General features: G+C 37.8%; 1 protein-coding gene across 8 annotated transcripts in view; it reads right to left on the reverse strand.

The window, feature by feature from the left end:
- The window catches only part of RBM33 (RNA binding motif protein 33), a 97,592-nt gene that overhangs the window by 62,968 nt on the left and 7,204 nt on the right, over nucleotides 1-27,420 (reverse strand). For all 8 annotated transcript variants that reach the window (XM_056483671.1, XM_056483677.1, XM_056483675.1 and 5 more), the window contains exons 2-8: nucleotides 22,936-23,014; nucleotides 17,428-17,476; nucleotides 15,540-15,616; nucleotides 12,677-12,977; nucleotides 11,487-11,597; nucleotides 5,834-6,005; nucleotides 783-991 (exon numbers count right to left, since the gene is read on the reverse strand). In XM_056483671.1, the coding sequence (XP_056339646.1) occupies nucleotides 783-991; nucleotides 5,834-6,005; nucleotides 11,487-11,597; nucleotides 12,677-12,977; nucleotides 15,540-15,616; nucleotides 17,428-17,476; nucleotides 22,936-23,014 (998 nt within the window). The remainder of the gene's footprint in view (nucleotides 1-782; nucleotides 992-5,833; nucleotides 6,006-11,486; nucleotides 11,598-12,676; nucleotides 12,978-15,539; nucleotides 15,617-17,427; nucleotides 17,477-22,935; nucleotides 23,015-27,420) is intronic.

A 27,420-nucleotide genomic window follows, 5' to 3' on the forward strand; every position in this document is an offset into this window, starting at 1 on the left:
TGGAAAAAATCATCTCTGTTTAACAGATGACCTTGTCCTGCAAAGACATACACAGACCTTGTTCTACAATCTCAGCTTCCAGTATATTTTATGATAGTGAACAAAAATAAGTGTTAATTTCTTGATCACTTGCTGCTTGGTTTTGGCTTTTGTAAGGTTTTTTTGATGGAAAAAGTCTTTTATATTGTGATACAAAGCACAGCAGAGAAAAAGAAAGTAGTAACAAAGCTAAATTTTACTTGAAATCCCAAAATATTAACTTGTCTAGTAGTGAATTGCTGAATTACTGTCCTAGGGTTTCATTTACCTCCATAGTAGCATAGCTTATATGCAAATAGATTCTTGAAAGAAGTATTAGCAAAAAAAATTACCTCGACAGAACCCAAGAAGTATTTTACAGAATTGTAGTTTTTAAACTGCATTATTATGAATAATGTGGGACTGAACACGTTTCCATGTTGCATGTAGACTTCTTAGAGAAACTCAGTTTTTCTCCATTCTCATGCAAACCAGCGAATAAGTCTAACTGTGCCTCATCAGAAAAAATTAACTTTTCATGTGGAGGTCTTGAGACTGCTCAAGATGAAGCCAGTAACAGCACAATGCACATCCTTTACAATCATCACACCACACAAAACCCATACTGCCTAACAATGCCCCGAAAGAGCAGAAGGTCTACACTGGAACAAATATTCCACCTTTGCAAAGATTCATGATTTAAAATGCATTTTTCCACAATTTCCTGCAAGGATGCTCAAAGAATACTAGGGATTAAAAGGTACCATTGCTGATGGCTGGTTTGGCAGCAGTGCAGGCCTGTGATCCTTCATTCTTCCCCTATCATTATTGTCTCTCCTTTGTTCTCCCATTCCATGGCACATAACTGAGCCTCCTCTTCTCCCTCCTCTTCTGGAGCCGTATCGGCCTTGCTTAAGCTGCCTTTCCCTCTCTTCAAATTCCCGTAATGCTGCTTGGGCTTCTGCAGAAAGCTCTGTTGAGAGAGAAAAGGGGAAAATATTTTAGCTTTGTGCTGAAAAGGTGGAAAACACAATGACAAATAAAACACTGCCAGAACGGTAGAAGAATCCCTGCAACTAACATAAAATTTGCAGGCACTTTGATCTCCTTTAGGTGGCATGTTAACATTTCATTAAAGACATCTTTAAAAGGAAAACGCACAGATACTCATGTCTTTTGCACAGGCAAAAAGCAGCAGATAAATGAAACAAACATGAACAAAAAGGTTTGGTTGTTTTCTTTTTGAAGATGGTACTGAAATCTGCCTTCTGCTCCCAGGAGACTGTGGTGCCTCTCAAAGTTTTGTTATATTTAACATATCCTTATTTGCAGATGTCAGGCAAGATAGTGAATTTTCAGTAAACTTTACAGTAAAGGGTCTGTTGTGTCTTCCATATAAACTGATTTATCAGACTCTTCTGCACATTGACCTATTCCAAAGAATGACATTCTGCTTGCTGAAGTGTTTCTAGTACTTAACCACTTAATTTTTATTTTGTTGTATACTTGATTTTTATTTTATGGTTTAAGAACCAGCTGTACTTCACAAGTAGTAATTCCGCTGAAGAGAGAGCACATGTTAAAATCTATGCTCAGCTCAAGTCAAACACATGGCTGCTGATAACACCCACCCAACTCACATCACAGGTAAACACCAGAGAACTCATAGTACTCAGCAAAGATGACAAATCTGCTTGAAACTTTGGACAATGCTGACAACATTAAGCAAGAAATGATGCAGTAATAGACCCAGGTAATGAAATCACTTGAAAACACAGAAAAGGTCTACAACAGACTTCAGGAAACACACCATGGAAGCATAAGCAGAACCATTCACCAGGTTTCAATCACTTACAAGGGGTAATAAACTAACTCAAAACATGCAGCTGAATCTCTTGCCACATGCTAGTCAGATCCTTTGTTACCCCTAATGCTGATTTCTGCTTCTAACAAGGCAAATTAAACTACTAAAAACAAACACGCTCCTGAAAACAGAAGCATATTTTGAATTAATATGGTATTTACTTGTCAATACTACACACAGGGGCCATAATATCTGAATAACAGAATTAAAGTAATTAGCATCTGGCAGGAGACATTACTATGTCTCCATACCTCTACATATCCTCTCCCAAGAATACATAACTAAATCAATTAGAAAACTCTTACAATTTCTTGTGAGTCTAAAGGCCAAAGCCACTTAAAACACCATCTTAAACATCTTCATAAGTAATCTCTAGTAGTCTTTGAAGTTGAGGATTGACAGAAGGGCAGAAAAGGGCGAGCACTGAGCATTCCCTCTGCGGCAGTAGTTCTTACTTGGCTACAAAAACTACCGGCATGACTGAGCTGCAAAGACTGAAAATTTGCATGTCCTAGTTTTCAGAAGTATTCAGCTCCTTCACAAAGCAGGAGCTTTTCAATTTTTAAAAGTTCTGAACTTGCTGGTGGCCTGTAAGAACACAGCATACATGGCAGACTTCTGAAAACCAAAGATCTGCTAGAGTTTCCTATTTCATTTCTGCACATTGGTGACGAGACAAGTTTCTCTACCTCCTTCTCTCTCCACTCTGACACCACAACTGAATGGCATAAAGCCTTAAATACTCCTATGAAATGCTACCTTTGCCCTCAAGGCACCTGCACAGCAGAGCCCAAGACAATCAGGCTATCAGGAAAATCTTATTCTAAGCATTCTGAAAGGGAAGGAATCACAGTCCCCCAAGTCTTAGGTATCAAATATGCATTTCTGACAAAAATTAAGAGAAATGTACTCTTGCCCAAGGCAATCAAAAGCATCAGATGCAAGTAAAGCAACCGCCATAGCCATCACTGGCTGACAGAGATCAAAAAATGTGAAAAGGCAGTTAGATGGGAAAAACTGAGCTCTGAGTGCAAAACTCCTCCACACCTGCAGCAAGTTGTGTTTCTTCAGAAACCCACTAACATGGAAGGGCCAAAGTGGGCTTTGACCTCATCTGCCTGAAAGAGACTGCAATGTCCCATATATCCATGGGGTGACATAGTGCCACTATGTTGCAAAAGAGTAACTCCCTTTCCTTTATTCAGAAACGATCCAAGTCCGGCAGGGCACCCCGGCAGTGCTGCTGCTTGGACAGTTGTTTTGTTTTCCCAGGATTAGGAAAGGCAGGGCCACTTTCTCTGACATCTTCCACACTACAACCCTGAACTCAGCAAGGCTCTAGCCTGAAAATAAAGTTCAGTCACTGCAACAAGTACCCACCACTGATGGTCAAGTAAGATAAGAACCGAGTTCCTAATAAATAGCTTAGAAATCACACCTGAGGAAAGCAATTTTTAATGAACCTGGGAACAGAACTACGCTTCCTAAAAAGCAAGACTGTGGCCAAGTCTCTCAGCCTCTTGAGCAAACATTCAGAGACACCAAATAGAAACAACTTTGGAAGAAAGAATGGGCTGTTCCAATCAAAATTACTCCAGAGCACTGTGCTGATTAAGCTTGGGGAAGGGCTGACAGCATCCATACAAAGTCAAGTCTATCAACTCTGGATGTGCAAAATCACTCTCTTTAAAATACATAAATTATTTTCTTCCCCACTCTGCACAAAATTTCTCAAACTTTTCAGGCCATGACCTTAAAGGCACAGTCCACACGCTCAGTTTTTCAGCCAGACTAGGGAACACATGGAGCATCAACTTTGGAAAAAAAATATCCCAAACAAAACCACACATAAATTCACATTCATACTACATCTGTGACCACAGAAGTACAACATAACCACTGGATTTTAAAAATAAAAAGATTACATCAACATTGAGCACACTTCCCCCACAACATGCCACTGAGAGCAACTGTCCTACCTGCGAAGAATTTTGCTTAGACAATGAAGTGCAGGTTCAGAACCTTCCTCCAAAAGTTAAGACTGATACCATGAGCACCTCAAGTGCTGCATGTAGCTACACATCACCACACAGCAAAATAGAGTCAGTTCTATTATGCAAGGGGCTGCATATTGAATTAGACAGCATTGTGTCCTACACACAGATATCAAGCAGAGGAGATAGCATGGGAGATGGTTTTGCAAGGAGGGAAGCAACAAAAACAGTCCCTGCTTCCCTGAAAGCAACCTCAGACTGCTCAAGAAAAGAAGTGATGAGCACTGGAAGAAGAGATTCTCTTTCCCTCCCTGGGCTCTTCCAAAGCACAGCCAGGTATTCACATAAATACAGCTTCTCCCTTGGCTAAGAACTCATGCATAACTACAAATACACACTCATTTATATAGACATGCAGTATGATGTCATTTCTTTTCTCCTCATCATCCAGATCTGCAAACTGATTATACTCTGTGCTTCTGGATACAGAGCAACTGGACAAATTTGAAACACTCATTTTAATTTCCTAGCCCAGCCTGAAATCTCAGCCACGAGGCACCACAGTGAACATAAGCCAACTAAGCAGGGCATAACAAGAATTACTACCACATCCAACTGACCTTTGTTAGCACTTGGAAATTGGCTCTGCGTAAGTCTGGGGGTTTGGGTTGTGTATTTTTGATCAGATACAGAGGGAATACTTTAATTTGGTAATACTAAAGACATTTTTCCTCTCCACATCCCTTAACAGGTAACTACACCATGAGAATAATGACAATTACTACTCTGAGAAGACATCACCTACATGCACTAAAAGAAGATATGTATTTCTTATCAAAGGTGACAGACTTGGTATTGTCAAAAATCAATTGCAAAGCTGTCCTACAATACCCCTCTTCAGAACTTTGAAAAACCATTCTTTAACTTATCTAGAATGAAAAAAAATGTTTAGGAAATATCTTAGCTACATTACTGAGAACACTGTATTTTTACATCTTTTTTACCATCTTTTTTATATCTTTCTACCCTTTTTCCACTTGGTCTAATCTTGATGGTACAGTTCTCACACACACAGTTAATGCAGTGAATCAGCAATTATTTTTCTAGTGTCTCTAAGTGTCAAGATTAATTTCACTATTGCTGGTAATAAAATGGTTTCAAATGACATCTTTAATCAGTAAGTAAGAATGCACTCCTCCAATAGAGACAAGCTGTCACAAAAGGTCACCAAAATGTGACAGGATGGAAATTACGTTTGTAACTTCAACTGAAATGTTAATTCCTCTTTAAGTGTTTTCTGAACTATGTTCATATTTTAGAGTAAGGAGATGTAGGTCTGCAATGAAATTTCATTTTTTAACCATAGCAGCTGTAAAAATTTGCTCTATAATCTTAAAAGGAAGCAAGTATTTATATGCAAACAGAATTTTCTGTGGTTTAACCTTCTACCACATGGTCAGTTATCTGGTCTCCATCAACAGATTATTAAGAAAAACTAGTATGAATAGAAACAATTTCACAACAGCAATATTGTGTTTTTGCCAAACATTCATTTCAAAGAGCTACATCTCAGATCACCACTTAAAAGTCTAATTCAAATCACATTTCCTTTAAAGTCAAGCTCCACTATAGGTTTTCTCCCCATTGGCTGGTCTTGTTTCTATATTAAATTAAGGAATAAATCCACAGATATATGAAAACAAATGCAGTTGTCACTTACCTTGCAATTATGTGTAGAAATTTAGTTATTTAAGTGCCCTCTTGTTTTTGAAATATTCTGTTTAGCAAAGCCACCAGCAACTTTTATATAAACAAGACACAGTCTCTATGTGATTTGTAGAAATACAGTCTTATGGCTGCAAACACATTTGGAATTCACTTCAACTAAAATACCCTTTGCTCTTTACTATCATTCATTACAGCTCTGCAAAACAATTCATTGCCACAAAAATCTCACCCAAAGTTTCTGGAATGTTTCTCCTTTCTCTTGTCACATCTGAGAGCCTGATGATCGTTCCTTCTTTCCGTTCAGTTTTGAAACGTAATCGTCCAGACTCTTCATCATCATCCTCCTCTTCATCAGATTCTTCTTTTGTTTCTTCTTGAAGTTCCAGAGATCCAATAGCTGCCTAAATAACAAAAACCAAAGGACATGCAGACTCAAAAAACCACGTCTCTTGTAAACAGTATCAAAAGCAAATCTTTCCTTAAAAGCCCCCTCTATAAATTTTGCTGGCATTATACATTGTGCTCATATATAACTCAGTGAACACTTAAGAGCTTGATGTTTAGTTTTTTTAAATAAAAATATATGTACTATATAATAAATAACAAAGTAAAATCTACTTAGAAAATAAATCTGCTGCAATATTTAAGGGAATATTGAAACGCCAGTTAGAACCTCCATCTGATTAGTAGGTACTTCTGCACACAGATTGACATTTTATTACTGAATTGACTATGATACAAACCTTGGTTCAAAATAACAGGAACAAATAACAGGAACAGTAAAATCCTAATTTTTTTTCATCTTTTAACAACTGTCAATACCATGCTGTTAAAAAAACCCAATCAACAACAAAGATAACGTTGCATCTCAATCCCATTCCTCTAGCTATGTATGCATTTACTTTACTCCTCAAATACCTTCAAGTTTCAATTCAGTAATTGATAGGGAGAATGAGAATGAGACTGGATAAATTTGAAAATACTAAATTTGTATTCTGGATGCTACTGGAATGTTTCCAGAATTTACTTTTCAGTTCTCTCTAAAACAGAGAACATTTATTTAAATAAAACAATGTTCAAAATGAAAATGGATCCCTCTCCTTCAAATTAATAGAAACTTTAAAAAAAATTCATTTTCCCATGCAGGCCAGAGCATTACACAAGTTATACTGGATTTCTACAGCTGAAAACTAGAAACGTTCTAATACCATGTGATTCTCCATAAAAATTTTTGGCTACTGTGTATTTGATTATTTCTTGTACAAACCTACTTGTTCAGCTCTTACAGCCTGCACATGCATTTTAATTCTATGCAAAGCCACTAAATACATCATAAATTTTATGCTGCTTGAGGACAGTTAAAAAATGAGCCAAATCTAACATGCAAAAATGGTTTAATCTTCTAATTAACCAGATCAGTGCAGAAATTTATACGAGAAAGGCACAGCAAGTGTGACAGTCAGGTGGACAGATATTAAATCACAAATCAGGAAAGAATTAATGGCATAATTGTGCAAGAGATTGCAAATTTCCTTATCCAGCAGCCTAACTTAATCCATAACCAAAAAGAAATGTGGGAAGCAAGATCAGAGACAGAGTGACCTGGCTAGACAGCTTCTGCTTTAAGAAGACCACAAACCTTATGAACTCAAGTTCAAAGCTCCAGCTTTGGTCTGCTGAATAAATGAACTGTATACTTAGCTATAGGGCTTCAGTGGGTTACTGATCCCAAGATGTGTTTTATCCATTCCAGACAAACCTTTAAGCAGTGCATTTCCTGACCTCACAAAACTGCTTAAAGACATAGCTAAGAAAGAGTCAATTTTTACAAAAGGCTTTAAGGCTTTCACGTTACAAATACATTTATTTTGGTGTAACAACTTTATCGTATTTAAAAAAAAGCAGGTAAAAACAGCAGGCAAAGCAGGAGAAAAAAAAAAACAACCTTCAAGAGTGAAAGAAATCCAAACCTCAAAAGCAAACCCAAACTGAGCACCACTGGCCTAATTAACATATCCACATATAATCAAAATACCTTTGAGGGCAAGCAGTTGATACTTGTGGAACAGAGGAGGGATGTTAGCAAGGAAAGAGATGCTAACATGGTTTAATGAAAACAAACAACACCGATAGACAGGGCTGGCATGTTACTTTTAAAAGAGGGACTCCCAAAAGAGCAAGGTGCAGCAGTATCTCTATCAAACCTGTGCTTATTTATAAATATCACAAACCCCATAATTTTACTGTCTTGCTCTTCTTTTTAGAAACTTTCCCTTCAGGAACAGGATTTGGAAGTCAGAACTGGAAAATCTGTTTGGCAAGACATGCTTACACTACACTGAGCCTCCTGTTTTACTCTAAAGCATAAACCCCAGACACATCCACTCTCTAAGTCCATGGCCCTCAAAAGCTACATTGGAATTCTGGTTTTGAATAATCAAAGAGTGATCTCAGTCAAATAATCTCATCTATGGGTGTTAAACTTAATCATGCAAGTCTATGTGTAGCTCACACTTCAGAATCAGGACTAGAAAGGGTAACAAAGTCTACACTGTCCTGAAAACTTCTGCTAAGTTTTAATGAAATGCTAGTTTAAAATTCCCTGTAGAAACTCTGCTTTTATGGATTTATGCAATGGAGACACAAACATGTCTGACAGCCACACAATCTCTCCATACAGTTGCAGGAAAGGCTGGCTGAGCAGGGTAGGAGCACACACCCTTCCCCTGCAGTTTCTTCTGCAGCTGTAAAATGCAAGATTCCTACATGACCTTTTCCAGCTTCCAGTAGAACAGAAGGAGCTGTTTTGCCAAGATTACAGCATGAATGGATTCTATGTTTCAAAAAGACAACTGCAGACACAGAATTAAGACATATTACTTACAGGAATGGCTTTAGTACTGCTAATTGTTAGTATCTCTGCATATGTATAAGCAGTCCTTGAATGGCCACCTGAGGTCACTGGACTGGACTCAGCAGCCCAGGCTTCTCAGCAGCTGTCCTCAAAGGCAGCTTTACACTTCCCACTATGACACCTTGCACAAAGCTACCAAAGAGCTTTGCTGACCCTTACATAGAAACAGAACGATCCTTCTTCTGCCACGAGGTCAGAGGTTCCTGCCATCCTCATTAAATAACTATTCCCTACATCCCAGCCACTGAGCAGAGCTCCTCACGCTGGGTTTATGATCTGCTGTGGAGAAGGAGGGAGTGCTCCTGCCCTGAACAGCTCACAGGCTGCTGCAGGAATGGCAACAGACACAGCTCACGGGAAGCAGCAGAAACACTGACAGCATGATCCTCCCAGTGTTCAGGAGAGCTTTGTGCCAGAGATTCCTAAGTTGTGCAAAACCAACTAAATTAAAGGTGAAACAAAGAATTTTTACAAACAAGCCATAAAAAAGGTGGTGACTATTACCTGACTATTCCTCACTTCTCCCACGTGAGTGCTACTTGTAACAATTGTCTCACCTCCCTTATTCCCCAATCTCCCCCCATCATTTTCCAATTCACCAGCCAGTTGGCTTTTCTCTAGGTTTACCAAAAGATTTCTCCATCAATATAATAAGAGGCTTTAGTTGGTTTTAATGTGGTAACCACTTAAAACACCACCCAACACCCCCTCTGTTATTCAGATGGCAAATTTCAACCACAAGATAATAATGCTCTTTGTTTGTACCACATCCATTACAGATCCACTGTCGTGTTGCAGAACACCAACCCTTAGCCTTGCTTACAAGTATAGAATGTTATGAGATTTAAGGAAAAGTGCTGATATATAACACTAGAATAAAGAACAAAACTCTTCAGAGCTGGAGGCAGGCATCTAACTATGTAATGAACAGAAGTGAATACTTTAAAAAGGTTCTCTGTCATTATGATATTCTTTAGAGAGTGCAACTGTGAGCCTACTGCCAAATGGAAGCAAGATCCATACAAAACAATACATGAACAAAAAGATTGTACTATGTTGGAAAAAGGAAACCTGTGACAATCTACAAACCATCAGAATAAAGATAAAATGTAGAGTGACTGAAGGTATGGCCAAAACATTCACCTTATAGGATGAACAAATTCTATAAAAGCTCAATTTACAAAATTAATTAAAAACTCACACTGATGGCACCATTTGAATGAAACAAATTTAATTCTGAATGGGACAAATTTAGACAATGTGAATATTAAGAGAATTCTCACTCTAGAGTTCATACTCTCAAAATGAAGCTGTGCTTTTTTACAGCAGTAAGTTTGGCAATGAATCCCAGCTATGTAATTTTACATGATGTGCGTTGTGTCCATCATCTCAGACTGTGGCTGCAGACACCATAAATGCATCAGGTCACCTCCAAAACACCAAAAAAAAAGTGTGTATCACCAATTCAGCGAAGGAATAAAAAGTGTTCAAGGATTTCACAGTTCTTTTGAAGGGTAGATTTATTACTTGGGAAGTAGGAAATTAACTATGTGTATTGGTGCAAGATGTTATGCTTTCAACAGTGAAGGCTGAACGATGCAGGTGGTCCCTTTCAATGCAGATCTCCACCTACCAAAAAATGTTGTTTTACCAAGATAGGTTTGATACAATTGGAGCATCACAGCACACCCAGTTGTCAGAACTTCATACATTAATGCTGCTGTGTCTTTGAGGAATTAATTTCCTGATGAGTTAAAGCTCCAAAGAGGAAATATACTCTGACTACACTTCTCAGCAGGTAATCCATTCAATCCTATTTAATTAAGAACTGGAATAAAAGTAATATTAAAGCAGATTCCTGGTGGGGAAAGGAAAAAAAATCTTACATCAAAAACTTGCTGCAAATTAAAAACAGTTGTCACATTCTTGCCTAATAACAAAAGGGAAAAACCTTGCAAGAGAGTTAAAGTGGCAAGATAAAAAAAAGCAATTCTTTTATGAAAGCTTGCAGATGAACAAAATATGGCATGGCACATGCATGACACAGGATTTCTGTAATTTTTGTAAGGTTAATTAATTAGCACATATAGCCAGTACATCCAATAGGAAATCAACTACCCCACTAATCCAGCTCTGGGCCAGCTGGTCCAGAGGCTTCTTTGCCCTATTTTTTTGTTATGCCTCTTAGGTTCTGGTACAATATAACATGTCCTTGTCAGGAATTCTCTTCTTAAAAATAAGACTGAACAGAATTTCAAGAATGTAAAGTAAAGATTTGTTAAACTGTGAGAGAGGGCAGGAAAAATACTGAAAGTTATACATATATTAAAAACCTACAAGGCTATAAATATATGAAAAATACATAAGCTAAAAAACCTTTAGGCATCATTGCCAGGCTATAATTAGTGAATGCATACTTGGCAGACTTTGGCACAAGCTTTCTTACTGCAAATGCAGGAACTCATCCATTTTTCTCATCAAAGATAAATCTCACAGGAATTGCAGTCTCAACACAACTTTCAAAACAACAATCTCACCTTTGCCTGCCTAAAATACCAAACCTTCCACACTTACACTCCTCCACAAAGGGATATACCAAAGATACCTAAGAACTGTATTTACATCCCAACAGCACCAGTGATCCACCTGGTAAAGAGAAGCACCATGGCTCTTGGAGATTTAACAGACTACAGTATTACCGTTATTTCCTACCCAAAAGGGCCCCTGAAGTTTCTAATGTTGAAGCCAAGACTAAATTAACATCTCTTATGATTTTAATCCCAAGGGGAAGAAGAAATCTGATGTATTTGACAATATAGATGCTATCACAATTTATTTTATACATAGAATTCTACCATAAATTCAACATTGACAAAGTTGCATAAATTCTTACCCAGCAGCATGTACAATTCTACAAAATCAAATTGTAGCAGAACTAGTTAAAGTTTCCATTAAATTTATGGCATACCTCTTCTGATTCATTAGCCATTGTCTGGGATTCTTCCAACTCCTCATCAGCTGCATACTCTCCTTGTTCTTCCATTGCTTGCTCATTATATGATTGCATGTAATCTTCATCCTAAAGCAGTAAACAGGAAGGTGAAAAGACACAAGGCTAACTGAATAGGTGGTTTGACTGCATTGCTACAGCTTCCAGAGTGGAAGAGAAGCACTGCACCTCTCAGTATGGCAACATACAGCATATAATGGACAATAATTTCAATACTATCCAAACCAAAACAGCTTCCATTCATATCCCAGCAATGTCATCATAAAGATCCCACTTAATATTGTTTGCCCCAACTACTTCTATACATCTGCATCCTGATTTACAGTGATTATAAATTTATGAAGCAAACACAACAGGACTTTCTTACAGGAAACACCCATCAACAGCACATATACATTAACATCAGATTTTACCCCATCATACATAAACATTCTTAAAGCATTCTGCAAGTGCTTACATATATGAGTAGGTTCAACTCTAAAAAATTATGAACAAAAAAAAAAGGCAAAATCTTGCTTAAGTTTGCTTGTATTTTCAAACACCTCACTGATCACCAACAGTTTAATTAAGATTAAATCATTTCATTAGCAATTAAAGCCAGTGCATGTTCTTAATGCACTTACACTGCTTAAATTATATCGAATTATGCAGGTGACATTTTCTGAACTAACCTCCAATCTCTTTATTCAGGTTTAGACAGCTCTCAGTTACAAAAAGGATGAACAAGCAGGACATCAATCACTTTGGGATATTAGCACCTTAAAGATGTCTTTAGCAGGTCAATAATCTTTTCACCTTCGAAGGACTTTATCAGATCTTGTCTAAAGCCTGGATAAAAGCTTTTGCATTAAGTACTTCTAACAATTGGCAGGGTACCTCCACCACACAAAGCTGTTTTCTTCCTTAAGGATACAATCCTCAAGGTCATGATTCTCAACTGCTTTCCAGCATGACAAAGGAGCATTACCTACCGCCAAACAAGCTGTCAACACAAACTTTGTCACAGCCTAGATAAAGAAACTGGCAGACAGTGATAATAGGTCTAATTTCCCCTCCTCCCTAGGGAGGTAAACAGATTTTAAATCAGTCTAAAACCCTATGCACGTGAAGCAATGTTATCTTTGAAGATACAATAGAAGGAAACTCACTGGAAATTCATCTAGGGGTTCATTGATTTCAAGGTCTAGCACTTCATCTTCTTCTCCAGGCTCTTCCCCATATTCTATTTGGTCTTCTGTCAGTTCAGGATCATTGCCTTCATAATGTCCTTCCTCTGCATACTCAGAGGCATATTCTTCAGGTGCTTCAGATTTGTCATAACCAATTTCATCTTCCCCTTGGTCATACTCGGACTCATGTTCCAGTGAGGGATCGTTGATGGACTCCGAGAGTTCGTATGATGTCAGGATGCCAGATGTGGCATTGAGGCTCACTGTGACACCTGGAGAGCTGTGGGACAGGGGGGAAATTCAGAGGCTGAAGTCTAACTGGAAACTACTCACAAAGATTTAGCAAAATAAAGCCAGCAAACATAAAATCTCCAAGTTGGTGGATAGAATTATACCCCATTCACTATTTGACTCCATGCCATGTTCTCATAATGCATACTAAAATGCAGCTTATCACCAGCTGCAGGCTATTTGACCAGGGGAATCAAACCAACCAGATGGTTTAGCAGGTCAAGCTGGCAAAAGTCCTGCTTGGTAACCAAAGCAGACCAGATTCAAGTTTTATTCCAAGACTAACAGGAAAAAAAAAAAAAAAAATACACAAAATTACTATAACTGCATCTGTATTCCCAATCTTTCAGAATGCTCCAGTAAAATACTTTTTACTTAATGTATTAACATGTTCATTCTTCATGATCTTGAATTCAAACTTGCATTTTTATGATAGATTGAATGTTCTACTTAAATAAAATAAATAGTCAAGAACTGTAATTAAAATGATTAAGACATTCTTAACCAGCACAGACACCAAAAAAAAAAAAAAACAAAAAAAAACAACAACAACAAAAAAAAAAAAAAAAAAAAAAAAAAAAAAAAAAAAAAAAAAACAAAACAAAACAGATACAAAAACTCAAAAACTGGCAAGTTTGTAACCTGCAGTCAGGCAAAGCAAAGCAAAGAGTTTACTATTTACAAAAGTTAATGCCATCAACACAAAAAAAAAACAAATAACCAACAGCAGACTAGTTCTTGATTTGAGAGCTCCAAGTATAAAAAACACAATTTTTCTTTTTTTTTTTTTAAATAACATTGCTATTATTCTCCATTTTCCTAAGTTTAGGGGAACAAGATTCAGGCAGCTTTGAGATATATGCATCTCTTAGAAGGAGAAGATTTAACACAAAAGTGAAGACATTATGCAGGATTACCATCATCCTCCCAACTAGAGAAGCATGAGGTTGACTGGAAACATAAGGGGAAGGGAAAGGCTCTCTCTGGCAATAAAACTGCTAAATATGTAAAACTTGTCTGCAGAAAACTGCTTCCACTGAGCAATATTATCACATTTGAGGTAATTTATCACAGCTGTGTTTGGTCATACAACCATCCCTCCTACCCACAGGTCTCAAGGAGGACATACAGCAAAAAAAACAGCCAAAAACTGTAACTGGAATAGTCCAACCCTCACTCCTGAAAAGAAGAAAATGGTAGCCAATGAAGAAACTGATGGTGGTGCATTTTATCACATCCACATCAGTTCAACATAAGGCCAGGAGTTCTTATCCTAATTACAGCTAAAGACAGGAGATCTGAGATGGAGATACACCTATGTATGTTATACATATATTCACAGCCCTTCAGATGACATGCCCTGCACAGCATGCAGTAAGGGAAAGCTGGAACAATAGGCCATCAAAAGCAGCAATGGCACTGCCATCACTTTGGCATCACAAACATCTTCTCTCCTTCTTCAGTCCAGTTTGAAAAGTAAAAACAACACACTCATTTTGACTTGTAATGCCCATAATTCAGCTGAAGAGCTGTATTACCACAGGGTATTCACAGGGCAGGATCCTCAGTAAACTCCCATGGAATATCTACTCCAGTCTATTAAGTCTGTTCAAAATTTTCTGCTATGTAATTGTACACAAATATTTAAGTCACAAATTTCCCTCCTTGGAATCTTGGGAAGTAAGATTTTCAAAAGAAAGAAGGCAGAAAAGGACTATATAGGAGTGATGCCTTTCCCTTGATCCTAAAATTTAAGAGCCAGACACAGTTAAGAAATAAAGGGTTTTTACCTTGGTATTTAGTAAGGATCCTTATAGTGCATCACTTCACCAAAGGGGAATGTGCCAACATGCACACACACAAACTGCATATACCATTTTATAGATCTTACAAATCAGCACATATCTCATGAAGATGCCCCAATGAGAGGCTTGAATGGACAGTGTGATATCCTCCCACCCCAAGGAATTCCCCCCTGGATGGGCCAAATCTCTTGTTTACAGGATGGATTCCAGAGAGGGCCTTGGTTTCTCTCAAGGTAGCGTGGGGTTTTCCAGCCTCCAACTACAATGGATGTTTGGTCTCCTGGCCTAACAGAATACTAGGATTATGCTAAATGATCATATTTTAGGAATTACAAGTATGCATGCTAAGAGTACTGAGGCTACATAAAAGTGATATAAATGGTATATAAAAGAATCAGCAAAAAATCATCTTGGCATCAGGAAAAGGAAGCTTACCACAGTAAGCAATACTGAGGTAGTAAAGAAAGCTCTGTAAGTGCTTATGATTAAATCTATATGCAGCAGATGACACAATTTCTTCTTATTAGCTTTTAAGAGATTTGAATAAATTTGTTAGATTAAAATAAAAAATAATTTTACTGGAATGTTAACAACATTACTGAGTACATTACATATACATCGCTAAGCAGCTGGCTAGGTAAAAAGCAAAACTATTTTAAACATATGCCAATAACTTTAGTAGTTATTAACAATAGGAGTCATTCATAGCTTTGAGTAACCAAAAATAAGATTCAAAAAAGAAATACCGAAATTCTTGCTCCTCTTCATTGTCACTTTGCAGAAGATCATCATTCAGCTCTTCATCTGACAAGTCTGACTGATTCTAGGTTTCAAAAAAAGTCAATCATGAACATAAAAATACAAACTTTTAACTAAGCACTGAACACTAAATATTCTTAATGAAGAATACATCCCAAACTAAGACCATATTTTTGAAGAAATTAATTAATTCCATGAGAAAAAACACAAAACACAAGTTTGTAAATCTTAAAACACATCTTTGACAATCCTACAGAAATTTTCAAAACTCAAATTTGCCTAACAGCACTTCTTTTTTACTGATCCAGTCTCAAATACAGCCAAAGATTAAGCCACTTAAGACAGACCAGGAAGGAAGAAAGGTTAGCTCTTGTACACAGCCTTGTGACCTTGATGCACTAGGCAAGTCAAGAAAATGCATGAACAGCAACTTCTAGAGAAAAGAGACACGATACTGGAGGAAAGGATATGATAAAGAAAACTGAAAAATAATTATTATGAAGAAAAAAATTAGAAGAAAATACTGTGTCTCCTCCCGATCTGTCAAATTAAACAACTTTCAGTTGCTAACGTTTGGGTTTTTTTTAATTACCCCCTAGGGAGAGAACTGCAGTTCTGAGCAACACTTCCAACCCCTAAAGTAATAGGTCTAGAAAGGTTACACAATGACAGATTTATCTCAAAGTACTGGGATGAGATTAAGTAGAAGGAAGATTAGCCTAAATAACTCAGGGAAAACTTTCTGAGAAATCCATTATTACCCCACCACATGAGTCCCATGGATACTGCCCTGCAACATGGTAAACTAAAAAGAAGAATAGAAAAAGCACAAAAAAACATAACACACTAGAGAAACAAGTACTGGTTAGTATTCATATATATAATTTTTAAAGATAAGTAAATAGCTTTATCACGCCCATTCAATGTTAACTGCTTCTGGTTTTGGTAACTGTGTAACAAACATCTCAAATAATTACACTCTGGAATTTTATTCTCTTCAAACCAGCAAATGAGAATAAGGAATTTCCTATCTTTAATAGGGAATGCTTACAGAAGCTGTAATAATTTCAAGAAGCTAACTTCCAACATATAGAGGATAGTTATAAAAAACCATAATAAATAAAATTCAATTCTTAATAGAGTTGAGTTTCTTAACAACCTATTCATCTCCAACTAAAACTTCAAAAACTACTTTCAAAATTAGTTCATTTAGAAGATAAAATACAGAAAGAAGTGACCAGTCAATCTGATTTCACAAAGAGAAGTCCTGTCTTCTCCTACTGATATCTGGAAAATCCAAAGATGGCTCTTTTTACAGGTCAATCCTGGAAATAGGTATCAACAGGAAAAGTCTATAGCAGACATGGGGAAAACTTGTTTATGTTCCCCAGTTTTAGCTGCTCCCATGTTTTTCCCCTCACTTTAAAAGGGGGAATCCTCTGCCTGCTCATCAGACAGCAAGGCAGCAGATTGTGCACACTGAGGGTGAACTTTCACACTGAACACTGACAGCTTTTTTATTTCCTCTGTGGTAAATACTGCTAGTATTTTGAGAAATGATTTTTAATAGCAAGGAAACTGGCACTTGGATTAAATTCTCCATCATGCTAATCAGCATTAAGGAGACCTAACTGGCTTGGGAAAAAAAAAAATCTCTAAGTTTTATTTTAAAAGCCACACTTTGAGATATTGCACAAAAGGAAACAAAGCCCTGGGTGCAGAATGCTCTGGCAGTAAGGCAGACCTCAGGTTCCTGTCAGGCTTTGGGGAAGTGACTGTAAAATACATGAGGTCAAACCAAACACCTGAACAGGCTAAGCTGAACAATATTCACATTTTAATATCTGCAACAATTCACTTTAATGCACATCTCACCTTTTTTCCAGTTAGCAAATCCTCTCCAAGCAAGTCGTCATCAAGTTCACTGTAAAACAGTAACAAATTTAAATTTAAGAATCTGACTTTCAGAAAAACAAAACCAAAAACCTTACAGGGCATATGCCTTAAGAAACTGCCTCAAGAACTGCTGTCCAGCCACCACAAAGCCTATTTTAGCAAAGCATTCAGGGAATAAAAGGTATGTATTTTCAGTGAAAAAAACAAACCACATATATTAAAAATGTCTGCTGTTGCACAGTCATTTCATTTCTATATCCTCTCCTTCCCATATCCCATCAACTAAACCCAGTAGAGTAACCTAGCCAAGCACAGCACAGTCAGCCAAAATACAGCCATTCTAGATCACTCCTCCAAGGCCATTTGGACACATTGTTGCAAACCCATTTTCTCCAAATTGCTGATTTCCAGCTCCGCAGGGAGGACACGAGACAGGAGCATCCTGTGGGCAGGACTCAGTCCACAGGTCCCCATGTGTCCCAAGCTGCACCTCAGCAAGGAGCTGGGAATCGTTAAAACCGGTATGATCACGGCCAAAGACCCGCTAAGTAATTAAAGTTAGTGGTATGCTTATTCACTGGCAGGCAGCATGGAAGTCACCAAAGGGCATGACTGCCCCAAACAAGGTTCCTTGACCTCTATTTATTTCCCAAGATCTTCCATACAATGCATATGCACAACCCCAGCACTCCCATCCCCATGCAATATTAAAATGAGGCTGTTAGTCCTGCACGTGTGCGCAATTCTTTTCCTGAATTGGCTCGGTGGTCTCGAAATGGGTCAGTGGTCTCAAAGGATGAAGTCAGGAGAGTCTTCATCAGGTCTCTGTGACTCTCTGGCATGATGCAAGGCCCCCTGCTTTGTGATTAATTGATACACAGCCCAGGTGCTGGCCATTGTTCTTACCGGTTTCGGTCTGTTTTTCTAACGGTTCACTTACTCCACTTTCTCCTACACACAAACTCATAACAGCAAACAATATAACATTTAGCTCTAGCTTAAGCACCTAGTAATCATTAACCTACCTACCTTACATCTTGGTCATGGAAACTGCTTCTATCCTTAGTCAAAATCTTAACTCTTTAAAATCATGATTCACCTGGATACTTCCTGAAGGCCAGATTTAAGCCTTGATCTTTCATAAATATTTTATTCCCTTCTTCTCAAGTTCAGAGTAAGGTCAAACACACATTTGCAGGGTGAAAAAAAATCAAATTCATGCTTCATCAGTTTTTTATTTGTGCCCAAGAATTCAGGAAGCACAGAAATACTGGCTTACAACACTCCTGCCATCACAGTGCAACTGCCCCATAAATAGGATTCAATACAAGGAACCACATTCCAGGTGAGCTAAACTTTAGAAAAATTGCTTAATTTCATTCTTCCTTCAGTGAAAGAATTATCTACTGGCAGGGATGACCAGATTCCCCTTCTATAATAAACACTTGTCACTGACAAAAGCATGTATTAGAATATGTGCATCAGTACTAAAAGGAGATGCCAGTGATTTGAAATATGAGCTGTACTTTGAGACTATTTCTACTTGCACACCTTAAAAAAAACAAAGAAAAAAAAAACCACCATGCCTTGGATAGTATATAAAAATCAAATCATCCCAAGTGAGAATGGCCTATATAAACTGAAAAGGAATTTGTGTAAGAGTTCCTTAGGACTACATGGCAAATACTTGAAAATGGGGAGCCAATCCCAAAACAAATCAGTTGGTTTTGCAGATGCACCAATCTTTTTCAGAGCAAATTACTGTACAGATAATATTGAAGGGAAGGGGGAGTGAGGGTTGTAAAAATCTTGTGGGCTAGCAAAGAACAAATGATACGCCAAATAAGCCCTAAATAAGATATTAGCACCAGTAAACAGAACTTATACACTGATATTCATCACAAATAGTTACAGGAATGACTGAACATTAACTAATAGTAATCATTTTGTGCTCAATGTAATATTAAACAAAAACTGGGAGGTAAGACACATCACACATTCCAAAGAGCAAACTGACTAGAATTTCAGCCTTTTCTTTCAGAGACAGGAAATTCTATGTAACAGATATGGTTGCAGAGGAATTTCCTACTTCAATTTTGTCTCTAAAATATAAAAAAATATCAATAATCTTTTTAACTGTCAGTAATCTGATAAATGCACCAAAATGTTTGAAAATATTTCCCAGCACTATGGTCCATCACTGACAGCTTTTAATAAAACTGCACTAGAGAAACTCCAGGAGATGGCAAGAGCATATAAGACAAAAACCAAGCTCAGGTAGCAAGAAATTCAAGTTAAGGAAAGGACTGCAAAAGAAAGTGAAGGATTAAATTAATTATCTAAACATACCTAGACCTATTTACAACGTTACTAAAAAGAATCCTTGATGTGGCTACTTAGAAAAAAATTAATATTTTATCTCTAGAATTAATTGTAAACACATTCTAGATTTTTGGAAACTCTGGCCTATTGATAGTAAAAAAATTAACACTGGGATATAAACGAAATTTGTATCAGAAGCAAAAAGTAGTTCACAGGGTGCCCTTCAAAACCTATTAAAATATTCAATGTAATACAGTCTTTTCATTGATAAATTAGAAGAAGAAAAACTACCATGAGTAACTTTATGAATAAACAAAGTAATAGTGAAAAAACTGCACAGTAAAGTGGGACTATCTCAAGCTCCTTTGAAGTTGCCAAATCTGAAGTTGTCTATAGAAAAAAGAGGGACCACAAGGACTAAATCTGACTACTAAAAAACAAAGCAAACAAACAGAAAACCTCCAGACACTAACAGATCTTAGGAGAGCTGAGAGAAACAGACAAAAATGAATGGCTGCAATTTCCACTCAAATCCACATAAAATAAATTAAACTGGAATAAAAGTACACACCTATGCTAGCACCAAAAGCATCTCACCCTTGCTATCATCAAGACACAAAATACTAGGAAATTTTGGGTTAAGATAATTTTGGGGTTGCTGCTCTTACATGAAAGAGACAGATTTTCCTCCTCTTCCCCAACTCCCAATACCCAATGTTTTCTTCACTGAATAAATTTAGCTTTCTCAAATGAGAAAAAAAAACAAAACAAAACAAAACCAAACAAAAAAAAAAAAAAAAAAAAAAAAAAAAAAAAAAAAAACCAGCAAAAAATAGCAGACAATAAAAAGTGGTAAGTTTTCAGCCAGCACAGAGAAATCAGTAATCTCAAAGAAGGGTCTGAACAAGTGAATTTCAGCAAAAATCAGCTACTAAATCCATCCTGTCACCTTGAAGGAGAGCACCAGAATGCAGGTTTCTTCCCAAACCCAAGTTTTGAGCTACTTAATGAGATAAATGTACAAATTAACATGATAAACACGTCAGACTGGCCCTTTTAAGTCTCCAATTTCATAAGCATGCCTCATTAAACATGAGGAGTAGCAAGGACACAAATGTTTCAGGAAAAGAATTTGTAAAAAATGGGAAGAATTCTCCAAGAACAATGTCACATTTGTACTCCCAAATAACTGGGGCCTTCCAACTCTCACTTAACACCCTCCAGGGTTTGAGAAAGGACAGAGACCTGAAAATTCAAAATTATTTAAGTGACTGGGGAATGGGGCTCAGTCAAGTAACAACACAGTAAGAGCTCATGGTTGATGAAGATGTGTGACTAGCAGAACTCCATCTCTCCCCCACGCCAATGATGCTTCAGTTGAAAACAAGCCATAAAGGATTAAAACACAGACTGTGTTCATCCAGCTTTTTTTCCACCTTTAAGAAACTATGTCCTATACTAAATTAGGCCAGTAGGTAAAACTCTCAAGTAATTACATTAGGCAACATACCCCTGTACGGCATTTATAATTGTCAAGACACCCATAAAACTCAGTATTTACAAAGACAGCTTAGCAATTTGAATAGAATAATATTAACCAAAAAAATATTCCATCACATGCAAATAATATTTTATTTGCATGTTGTAAAATAAAATTTCTGAAATAATCAGCAAGATGAAATTCTAGAATCCTCTGCTCTGCACCTGAAACCACTCCCCTCACAATTTCACTACTGAATTTTTGATCATCTCTCTTTAATTAAATACAGCTAATAGAAAACACATAAACCAAAACTTTTTTCTAAAACTAAATCCTTGTATACTTCAAAGTCTCAGCTTGGTGAAAATACTCTCAAGCCCCTTTAAAACCAGCTCTGAACAAGGAGTTTATCACTGGGTAAAAGCTTCCAACTCCTGATGCAACAGCTGCTTGACTCTTCCAAATTTTCTCAAGTGATGAGTTGGGCAGCTAAACCCAAATGTAACCAGTCAGCAGCTAAGAGCTCATCCATTCATGCAACAAAGGCCAAAAGTTCAGAAAATATTCTAATACAAAACATTCTGCCTGTAATACTGATTTTAAGGCTTCTGAACAGCCAATTCTGGGGATGGAAGGCATCACAAGAGTGACCCAGCCTGGGCAAATTATTTTAATTACACTCTCAAACCCCAGGGCAGCCCCTTGGTGCACTGCAGCATCCAACCCTCTAACAGCTGTACTGGCCTGACAGAGAGCAGACACTGCTCACTGCACACAGCAGAACACCCTGTACATACCAGAGCTACTGTCCAAATCCCTCAGTCACAGACTCGTCTCCTGAAGCAATGAAAGCTATCCACTCAACCTAGCAGAAAGCCAAGGAAGAGGAAACTAATGCCTCTGGAATGACAATAAATGTAGAGCAGTTGATATATTCCAAGGGCTCAGCTCAGTGGAAAACTACTTACAGTAAAATTTGTTTACTACAATCACTTGAGTGATTATTAGAGAAGACAGAAATCTATTTGGAATATTTTTTTCTCCCTTTTAGAGTGAAAACCACTGGGCAAGTCTGAACAAGCATATTACTAAAAAGGAATCACAGAAAAATAACAGAAATAAGAGAAAAGCTTTCTCCCAGAAAGAGTCAGTGTAGCTTGATTCCTGTCTCATAAAAGAACACACATTCTCCCCCAAAATAACCCAGAGCTCACACACTTCTGAATATTTAAAACGGTCATATTGTTGAAAAAGCCCATGCCTAAGCTCTCCTCCTCTTCCCCAATTTAAAACTGAAGAAGTTTGAGGATAAGAATTTAAACAACAAGTAAAAAATATTTTAAAAATTAAGTTGGGTAAATTCAAGTACTAGCAAATTCTATTTAAATCACCTAGGTCTACTAAATATTTAAAAGCAAAACCAAAACATTAATTGCAAAATTACATGCTGCAAATACTTTGTATTTATCCAATTTTAAATGGCATCTCTTCACAATGCTTTATATTCCTCAAGGCAAGCACGTTTGGCACGATCTAGCACTGGCTGACACATGCAGAACAACCAACATCTTCATTTGAATCTAAATGTGCACTGCACTAAATGTTAGAGTACAAAATGCCAGAATGGGAAAACAGAACAATGCAATTCAGTATACACAAACTGAACATGAAAATATTCTACCTACCTGTCCCAGTCGTCATCACCAGCTCTTCTTCTCCAAGACCTTTCTGCACCAGGCTTATCAAACTGATCAAAGTCATCATCTGTAAAAAAAAGGTGACTATATTAAATAATTCTTACTGGAATGAAAGGTTGCCAAAGCAACCACACAGATGGGATTTTCTGGGTGGGTGTGGGGATGTGCATGTTGCTCAGAAGATGCAAAAATATCATCTTCTACTTTTCAACTAACACGAAGAGATGAATACCAGCATATAATTATACAATCATTAAGGCTGGAAAAGACCTGTAAGATTGCCAGGTTCAACATCAACCCAGCTCCACCACCATGCTCACCATTAAACCATGTCCTCAAGCGCCATATCCACATGTTTTCTGAACCCTTCCAGGGATGATGACTCCACTCCCCTGGGAAGCCTGTTCCAAAGCTTTACAGTGCTTTCAAACATCCAATCTAAACTTCTCTTAGCACAACTTGAGGCCACTTCCTCTCATCCTGTCCCTTGCTACCTCAGAAAGAGACAGACCCCCTTGGCTCCTCACGGACAAAGACTCTCCAACTAGTTAAAGTTAGAGAGTGGTTTGTTTATTAAGATGCCAGCAGGCTGCACAGGGGCAGTCCCCTACAGACATGGCAGACCTACACAAGGTTCCTTGCCCTCTATTTATTTCCCAAGGTTTTCCATACAATATATATGCATAACCCCAGCACCTCCCATCCCTGCTCTGTATTAAAATGAGGCCAATAGTCCTTCACGTGTGCACAATTCTTCTCTTGAACTGGGTTGGTCATCTCGAATTGGGTCAGTGGTCTTGAAGGACAAAGTAAGGAATTTCTTCATCAGGTCTCCATGACCCTCTGGCACAATCCAAGGTCCCCTGCTGCTTTGTGATTGATTGGTATAAAGTCCAGGTGCTAGTCATTGTTCTACTGGTTTCAATCTGCTCTTGTAACAGTTCACTTACTCCATCTCCTTCTATAAACAAAACTGAAACAAGCTCATAATGGCAACCAATACCTCTATTATCTCTAGCTTAAGCATCTAATAACCATTAACCTCTCATTTGTTTATCTAACTTACACTCTGATCAATATGAATTGCTTCTAACCCTTAGTCAAAATCTTAACTCTTTAAAATCACGATTCATTCTCAGGTGGGTGTAGAGAGCAATAAGGTCCCCCTGAGCCTCATTTCTTCAGGCTGACCCCTCCAGCTCCCTCAGCTGCTCTTTATCAGACCTGTGCTCCAGACCCTGCTCTAACTTCCCTGCCCTCCTCTGGACACACTCCAGCACCTCAGGGTCTTTCTTGTAGTGAGAGGCCCAAAACTGAACACAGGATTTGAGATGTGGCATTATCAGTATTGAGCAAAAAGGGGTGACACAGCCTTTGCCATGCTGGCCACACACACAAACCAAGAGGGCCTTCTTGGCCACCTGGGCACGCTTCTGTCTCATGGTCAGCCACTATCAACTGACATCTTCATTCAACAATAAAAAAAACCCAGAATGTACTACACAGCTCTGCCTCTTCTCACTGTTGTGACAAGGATCACCAGAGCATGAGCTAAATCACTGGCAAATTCTGCCAATAAAGGTCATTCCAGAAACAGCAGTTCCCCAAAAATGCATGAAACTGAGGTGCAATGGAGGTGAAGGTAATATCATGCCAAATCTTGGCTTGCCTTGGAGGCCACAAATTCATCCACTGACACTGAGCCTGCAAAGGCACTTTGAAAACAGGAGTAAACGTCAGGTCAGCACCAGCAACAAGACACAGAACATAGAAATAAGGTGGAAGGACCATCAGTCATCCCAACTGGGGCAGTAAAACTGACAGAAGTCACTGAAGCAGATGATACTCTGTACCTAAATATGCACTTGCCTTCCAAGAAACAACTGCTGTTCCATATTTCTCTCAACAAATACCCTAATTTAGCCCACCACTTCCTCTTGCATAGCTTAGTTTGCAAATGACAATTTTGCTATTTAAAAATATAAAAGCTTCAGTTTCTCTGCAAGAATATGCAAAGGACATTTGCTCTGTTCAGACATGTCTTGTCACCTGGAAACTGGAAGTACATATCCTCACGTATGCTCAACCTCCACTCTCCTCTTCTCTGACTACAGCCCGAGAATGCACACCTAGATTCACTCTCTTTTCCCGCATTTTAACAACTTTGGTAAGAATCAAACAAGTAGGAAAATAAAAGTTATGCTCAACACAGAGGGAAACTTGCTGCAGTTTAATGGTCTGCAAAATACAGGAGGTCAAGCAAACCAGTCCTTGCAGTGACACTCCAATTTGGGATCACTAAGATGCCATAAATCCACTCATCCTCCTGAGTCTATATGCATTCAACTCTTTCACCAAGTACACTGCCAAGGAAGAACTATTTTATTCATCTGGGTTTTTTGTTTGGTTGGTTTTTTTAATAAATCTCCAAAACCAAATCTGTCTTCAGCTCTTAAAACTCACCCCAGTATCCTTAAGGAGTATTTCCCATGTGCAATGACAAACCTACTCACCTCTCACTTTATCTTATCAAAATATCAGTGATTGATGGAAGTTTAAAAGAAGGTAAAAACATTAAAAAGAGAAAATCCAGATCTTGCAACATCACTATATTAAGAACATTCAAACCAGAAATTTCAATCATAAATAGTTAAGAAAGAAAGAGTGCTCGGTATGAATTATGATGCAACATGAGACAAGTGTGGCAACTCTTTTATTTTGAAACAGTAGATTTAAAAAATTCTCCTTCATCAGGTTCTCCACTTTACTATCAACAGATATGTCTATATTTTTATTAACATTTTATATTTTAATTCATTTATGTGAACTAAAACCATTGAAAAGAGTTGTTTTACATTTCTCTGCTCAAACATTGACATATTGCAACCTCCTCTTCCAATTCCTATTTCACTCTCAGAGGAAAGCCAAAGAAATGCACAAGTATTTCCTCTTGAACACTAAATTAACTAATTCTGTGGTCTTGGGGGGAAAAAAAAAAAAAAGGCCACACTGCTCTCTTTATGGTCATTCAAAACCTTGCTGCAGTGACTGTCTTAGTGCACTGACATTTTAAGGGCACAAATATCCTGCACTGGCACTGTTCTTACAGCTGGATTACAGTAATCCACTGACTTGATGTAACCACCACCAAAGATTATTTTTTAAGGTAAAGCAAATGGTTTGGCAGCAGCCCAAATAACAAGTGTCCACATATTGCCTAACACAGCTCAAGACAATGACCACCATCAGGAAGACAGTAAATTCTTTATAAGCTATGCCTGCTTGCAAGATACACTTTTTCATACCAGGCACCCCTTTAGCACTTAAGTTGTACTATAAATCATGAGCACTTGAAGATCTGAGCTCTTAGCACATAATCCTTCCAGAGATGGACCTTCACATCAGCCAGGTTTAAATCTAGACAACACAAAATTATACACCAAACCCTTCTTTTCTCCACATGACAGTGAAAACACTTTTTGATACAACTTACAGTTGACTTTTCTAATCCAGATATCAAAGTTACACAGCCATAAAAATTTCAACCAATTATTGCTGCTAGTGAAGGAACTATAACAAAGGAAGGTCCTAGATCCTGGAAGGTTTCTAGTGTGGACCTGAACTCTCACCACTCAGCCAACATCATGAACCTCTACCCTCTAGCTCTTCCAAACCCTCCAAATTTCTCACACCCTATTCCCTACTTATGAGCAACTTCTACCAAAATTCAAAGCTGAATTACATCCAGCAAAACTCTTTTCCTCTGCCCTCTAGCAGGATGCACACAAAATCCTCAAAAATGACTGGTCCATCTGCCTGTAGTGACCACAGCTTGCAATATCTGCTCCACATTCACCTCCCTGTGCCCATCTCTTCTCTCTCCATCTCAACATATGATACAAACATCTTCAGGACAGAAGGAGACAGCTTTTCTTTTTTATGCTTATTTGTTCTGTGACAGCTGACACTGAAAATGAGCATTACAAATTATGCCATTTTGACATTAAGGAATGTCAGAGCCCACCAGAGCAGGTTGTAGCTTTTCTTTAGAAAAGGAGGTCACAACAGTCACATATCTACAAATAGCATTCTGTGCTACCTTTACTTGTGAGACAGCAGCTCTGAAATGGACTGAGCCTTGCTCCTGCAATGTGATACCTAATAGACCTCAGGAGGCATCATTTTCTGTCCATTTCTGAAACCACACAGACTTTTATTTTTCTTCCACCTGTCTAGGCAATAACATTACAAAACACCAGTAAATAATAATCAATGTAACATTTATAGCTGCTCCTCCTTGAGAAACTTCTAAATCAAGTTTGTGTCATGGGTGGTTAAATGCCTGTAAAACATTAACTTGCACAGAAATAAAACCACTCAGCATCAGCAGAGTACACAACACTGTCAGCAACAGCCAAAGTTTAAGTTTTTTAAAAATAATTCTGAATACTACTGTGTGGAAAACAGTAAGGA

This window comes from Oenanthe melanoleuca, chromosome 2 (assembly GCF_029582105.1).
Source record: "Oenanthe melanoleuca isolate GR-GAL-2019-014 chromosome 2, OMel1.0, whole genome shotgun sequence".
Taxonomy (NCBI): Eukaryota; Metazoa; Chordata; class Aves; order Passeriformes; family Muscicapidae; genus Oenanthe; species Oenanthe melanoleuca.